This window comes from Pan troglodytes, chromosome 5, assembly GCF_028858775.2.
Source record: "Pan troglodytes isolate AG18354 chromosome 5, NHGRI_mPanTro3-v2.0_pri, whole genome shotgun sequence".
Lineage (NCBI taxonomy): Eukaryota > Metazoa > Chordata > Mammalia > Primates > Hominidae > Pan > Pan troglodytes.
Genome location: NC_072403.2, coordinates 58,259,675 through 58,265,674, shown reverse-complemented (window position 1 = coordinate 58,265,674; position 6,000 = coordinate 58,259,675). Strand labels below are relative to the sequence as shown.

The window sequence follows — 6,000 nt, the reverse complement described above, 5'->3', positions numbered from 1 at the left end:
GAAATCTTCAGAGAAATCAACTTCATAGCATTTTGTGGGGAAGCAATTTGTTCTACTCACAAGTAGGTATTAGGGTGTGTGTATGGGGGATATGTGTATGGGGGATAGGGCATGGAGATTTTTAAAAAGTTTTTATACTTTCCTGCTTCTTGGTAGAGATAGTGTCCTGACCTCCTTTTCCTGACAATGTTTGTATAAATAAAACCTTTTAGAGGGGGCCTCTTCAAGGTAGTCCTTGTTAAGACCTTGTCAAAGAAACAAAGTAGCTGTTTCTTTAAACTGCTGACACTACAACAATGCATATACAAAATCACTTTAATGGTTATTCATATAAGTAGATTTATATAGACAGAAAATAGCTCCATTTTTTTTTTTTTTTTTTTTTTTTTTTGCCAAGCAATCAAGCAAAACACAAGACCAATAGAATTAGTAGACAGAAGCCTTGGGGACAATGGCTGTGCCCTTTCTGAGTAAGACATGAATGCCATCTGGAGGATCCATTTGAAACTACAGTGCAGTAACCAAAAAACCTAATGTTTTCAAGCATAAAGGTACTTTTTGTGAACAGGTGGGCAACACAGGCAGGAATAACTACCTTCATTCTATGGACTTAAATTCCTATTTCTTTCTAGCTTCCAGTAGAAGACTCTTGAGAATATTGTTGTTGAGTGAAGTACTTTCCGCTGAAATGGGAAATGAACCCCTAGAGTCTTACAAGTATTATTACTCATCAGTAAATACAGGTCAGGAAGAATTAGGCAAGAGAGAAGCAGGCAAATGTGTCCCGTTTGCTGTGTCCTGCCATCTCCTCTCCCTACACTGCATTTCATTCATGAGAAGATGTAAATGACTGATAGTTTCGTTTTTTCAAAGGTATTTACATTTTCATAGGTTGAAAGTCTAAATTAAGAGAGAGAGAGATAAAGTTAACTAGCAGAATTTCCAGTAGATATGTTGGAGGGGCTATGGTGGAATAAGCCATCTCCTTTATAAAATTGTTGATTATTCCTTTTAAACTAGGTCTGTTTCTTACTGATACACTAACTTTAACAAAAATGTTTTAAAAGGATTAATTCCTCAAAAGTCTGAGTAGTTAAAAACATCTGCATTTCCTAGTTTATTTCTAAGAAGATTCTGATATTCTGAGGGCATGTCATAGAGTCTCCTACCTCAATGCCTCTCAAATATCTCCTATTAAAAAACTGTTTCTAGGGCAGGCGTGATGGCTAATGTCTGTAATCCTAACACTTTGGGAGGCTAAGGTGGGCGGATCACTTGAGTTCAGGAGTTCAAGACCAGCCTAAGCAACGTGGCAAAACCCTGTCTCTACAAAAAATGCAAAAATTAGCCAGGTGTGGTGGCATGTGCCTGTAGTACCAGGTACTTAGGAGGCTGAGGTGGGAGGATTGCTTGAGCTGGGGAGGTCGAGGCTGCAGTGAGCCGTGATTGCATCACTGCACTCCAGCCTGGGCGACAGATTAAGACCCTGTCTCAGAAAAAGAGATTTAAAAAAATTTTTCCAACCACTTGAGGGGCCAATACTTGTATAAATTAAAATTGTATGGCAATATCTTCATGCCTGTTCCTGTGCTCATCATGTCACAGGCCATTAACAATGTTCAGATTGGCACTGGTCTGTGCACCCATCTGATCACTGCTCTACCTCCGGTTCTCTCTTTTAAAAAATACGTGGATTTGAACTAAAGATCTCTGCCCACAATACCACCAGTTATATTCAAGAGCTTGACTTACACCTTCTTCCCTTCTGCTCTCTTCCCTCCCTTCTCCTTCCAACTTTCAAAATAATAGTCTTTGAATCCGTAATAAAGAAAACTTCAAACAATTTCTAGTCCCTATTTTAAATTGACCTTCTACTAACAACGTATTTGCACAATTCCCCCATCCTCTTGTTCAGTTCAACCCAGTTCAGTTTTGCTAATTTTATTTGCCATAAATTTGTCCTAGACACCAGAAGCTTGTATAAGACACTTGGGTAACACCGAAGTTCAGATATTTGAGGATTAACAGGAGAAATCCATCTAAGAAAACAATGTAGCTGACAAGACGCATGCTTTCTTGATATAAAGATTATTGGAAAGCTTCAGTTGAATATGTTTGTTTGTGGCCAAAATACAGATTGAGAAAGTCTTTTGATTGATAAGCAATTCTAGCTTTCTGAAGTTTCTTTCATTCACTAGATGAAGAGCAATATATATTTTTCCTTATCCCAATAACCCAGAACAGAAAATTCTACATGAGCATATATTAAGTGTTCATACATTTCCATTTATAAGGCACAAAACCTACAAATCTCACAAAAAGGAAGAAAACAAAAGATTTGAAGACAATAAAGTAAACTCGGAGGAGGTTCATCAAACTGGAGTTAAATCACGTCCCTTTTTAGTAACTAAGGGACCTCATACTGACAGGAATCATTGCCTCTGAAAAGAGGGCTTCTGAGCCCTTCTTTTGACGCAGCCTCCTTCACTGGATTAGTGCAGAAGTCAATCCTCAGGGAGGGCTGCATGGCCACAACACATCAATCCCAAGCACCACCTATCCCATAGAAGCTTCTGGGCAGCAATGCTCCAAACAAACCAGGGTGCCTGGTTCACACGTTCTCACCCAAAGGAGCCTTCAGGGACCAATCCACAGTAAACACACATGCTTGCCTATCCCAGTACTTGAGTATTTTATGGGTTCTGCTCTAAGCTGAAGCAGAACTGCCTGCCTGAGAACCCTGAACTAGGTTAGTTTTGTGGGTCCTTCGTGAGGCAGCATCTATGTAGGAGGCTGGACTTTGGGTTCCTCTTGAAATAATGAGGTCCCTAGAGGGATCCTTAGAACCAACTAATCCTACCAAGAGCTTTTAAAACATGCTGGTCAAATATGGAGATTCCCTGGTGCAACCCCCAGATCTCCTGGTCTGTTAGGCAGCCCTGATAACTCTCAAGTAATCCTGTAGTCCACTGGTAAAAAATAGACGGGTCCCATGATACCATATAGTATCTATGCTTATTGGCTGGGCCTCCTGGTGGCTCTTGGCACTGTAATTTCTAGTACTGTTTAGATTAGTATTATATGAGAATAAGCTTCCTGAATGTCCACATGAATCCAAGCATTTCCTGGAAGTATGACTGCTTCCTAGTCCTTTATATTACCATGCAAGGTAGGGATGGGAGTGAACAGCACTTCAGAGAAAACTGCCAGGTAGACAGTTATCCTGAGAAAAGGGTTAGTATTATAGTTGTCGAGAAAGGAGGGACCAGAAATCAGATGAACTGAGTAATTCATCATGTCATCTTGAAGGCTTTTCCAACTCTGGACAATTTGAAATCCAAATGAAATTCGGTCCTTGGGTCAATTTATTCCATTACCAAAGAACAGCATAGTAGGATAGCCATTCCAACAGGGTGAGGACCAGCCACCTACTTACTTTCCAGTCCAATTTTATTATCCATTCAGCTTTTAGGAATTGCCCCTGGAGGCCATAGTCGGAATTTTGCTAAATTTTCAGGCATGAAGATGATTCTCCTTAATTCAATGTCTCATGAATCTTAGTCAAGATCCCTTCCCTTCCTGTGCCTTGTTAAGCTATGATCCAAAAGGAAAAGGAGTATTCCTTTTATTAACAACAACAAAACTCTTAAATCCTTTGGCTTTCAAACACTGCAGCTATAACATATCCTTGGATATATGTATTAATTTAAAAGCCAATGCCTTAAAAGTCAGCTTCTATTGTATCAAGTTTTCTCCAAATTATGAGGGGCTTCCTCCACACGTTGCCCCACTTGCCAGCCTCAGGAATCTTTCTTGGTCAGTCTGGCCTTGACTTTGTGCCTCAGAAGGGCTGCGGTGGCAGCACTGCAGGCAGCCAGGAAGAAGAAGGAGAGGCAGGCCATGTGGACAGATAGGGGTCCATGGCGCTGCAGGAAGATCTCCTGCCGCCCCTGGTAGTCCAGGAGGATGGCCTCCAGCTGGGAGAGCGTGCAGATGGACAGAAATGCATGGAAGATCTGATGCCCATGGCCCACGATGTCACAGGAACCCGGGAAGTACTTCTCAGGCACCGGGCAGGAGAAGAAATAAGCGCTAACCAGGAAGAAGAGGATCTGGAGGGTGTGGTACCAGGCTGCTTGCTCCTGGCAGCCAGCCAGGTGACAGAGCGCCACACGGTGTGCCACAGGGCTGATGTCTAGGATAAAAGCCAGACCTGCTGGCACCACCTGACAGATCTTCCTCATGACTGGATAAGGCCTCCGGTAACGATATTTGGCATAGCAACAGCCAGCACAAGATAACCAGCCACAGAAGGCAGCTGCTGGCAAGAAGAAAAGCCAGAACCGGTCATACCAGGCCTGGTCAGAGCTGTAGAAGAAATGAGCCAAAGCACTGCCATATTGGTAAACGCTCACGCCAACATAGTCCACAAAGTAGAAGGTGTAGTGGGAGAGCTCTGACTTGGACTGCAGCAGGTGGGCCAGAAGGCTGCAGGTGAGGTAAGTGATTGACGACAGGATGAAGAGGAGCAGAGGCAGGGAGTGGGTAGACGCCCATGGCAAGGCCTCAGCCTCGGCAAAGGCCCAGAATCGCAAGAGGACGGCCAGGGCTGCCAGTAAATGGGTCCAGACGTTGACCACCTCGTTGTGTTTCTGAAAGAGGCTGAAGAAGTAGTAGCGCCACTCGTGCCCCGTGGGGCGGTAGCCGGTGCGGATGTAAGGCTCCCGGAAGAGCTGGGGCACATCCGTTTCCGGGACAGTGCAAGGCATCTTGGGAAGCCCATCCTCCAGGATCTTGGGCAGGCGGCGCAGCTGCTGCCCGCTGACCGACAGGGTGCTCAGGCGCTCCAAGATGGCGGTCGTCATGGCCGCGGCCCGCATGCACTCCGCGCCGCGCCCTCAGGACAGGTGATGCAACCTGCAGAAAAGAAAGGAAAATTGGCAAAGCCGCAGTGAGACACGAATGCAGCTAAGACGGACAAGGAACTATGGCTATTTTCTTTTCTTTTGAGACGGGGTATCACTCTGTCGCCCAGGCTAGAGTGCAGTGGCACGATCACAGCTCATTGCAACCTCTAATTCCTGGGCTCAGGTGATCCTCCAGAGTAGCTAGGACCATAGGTGCACGCCAACATGCCCGGATAATTTTTTGTTGCTGCTGTTGTTGTAGAGACAGGGGTGTCGCTATGTACAGCAGGCTGGGCCCAAACTCCTGGGCTCAAGCACTCCTCCCTCCTCAGCCTCCCCAAGTGTTGAGATTACAGGCGTGAGCAACCAGGCCGGCTAGGATCCGTGGTTATTTTAATGCAACATGGCTTTCTGGTACAGTAGAGGAAGCAAGGAGCTGCAGACAGCTTCTTTGAGCCTCCTTTAATTCATCTGTAGAATAATGGAGTTGGACCAAGATCCCTTACTGTCCCAATATTCTTTTCTTTCTTTCTTTCTTTCTTTCTTTCTTTCTTTTTTTTTTTTTTTTGAGACAGAGTTTCACTCTTGTTGCCCAGGCTGGAATGCAATGGCGCCATCTCTGCTCACCACAACCTCCGCCTCCCGGGTTCAAGCAATTCTCCTGCCTCGGCCTCCCAAGTAGCTGGGATTACAGGCATGTGCCACCACGCCTGGCTAATTTTGTATTTTTAGTAGAGATGGGGTTTCTCCATGTTGGTCAGGCTGGTCTGGAACGCCCGACCTCAGGTGATCCGCCCACCTCGGCCTCCCGAAGCTTTTTTTTGAAACAGGGTCTTGCTGTGTCGCCCAGCTGGGATGCAGTGGCGCAATCTTGGTTCACTGCAACTTCCGTCTCCCAGGTTCAAGCAATTCTCCTGCCTCAGCCTCCCAAGTAGCTGGCATTACAGGCGTGCACCACCACACCCAGCTAATTTTTGTATTTTTAGTAGAGATGGGGTTTCACCATGTTGGCCAGGCTGGTCTCGAACTTCTAACCTCAAATGATCTTCCCACCTCATCCTCCAAAACTGCTGGAATTACAGGCGTTAAGCCA

General features: G+C 45.2%; 1 protein-coding gene across 1 annotated transcript in view; it reads right to left on the bottom strand.

The window, feature by feature from the left end:
• Positions 1 to 297: 297 nt before the first annotated feature.
• PAQR8 (progestin and adipoQ receptor family member 8) overlaps positions 298 to 6,000 on the bottom strand; it is a 45,404-nt gene continuing 39,701 nt past the window's right edge. The window contains exon 2 of the mRNA XM_001151943.7: positions 298 to 4,917. Coding sequence (XP_001151943.1) covers positions 3,801 to 4,880 — 1,080 coding nt within the window. The 5' untranslated portion in view covers positions 4,881 to 4,917 and the 3' untranslated portion in view covers positions 298 to 3,800. The remainder of the gene's footprint in view (positions 4,918 to 6,000) is intronic.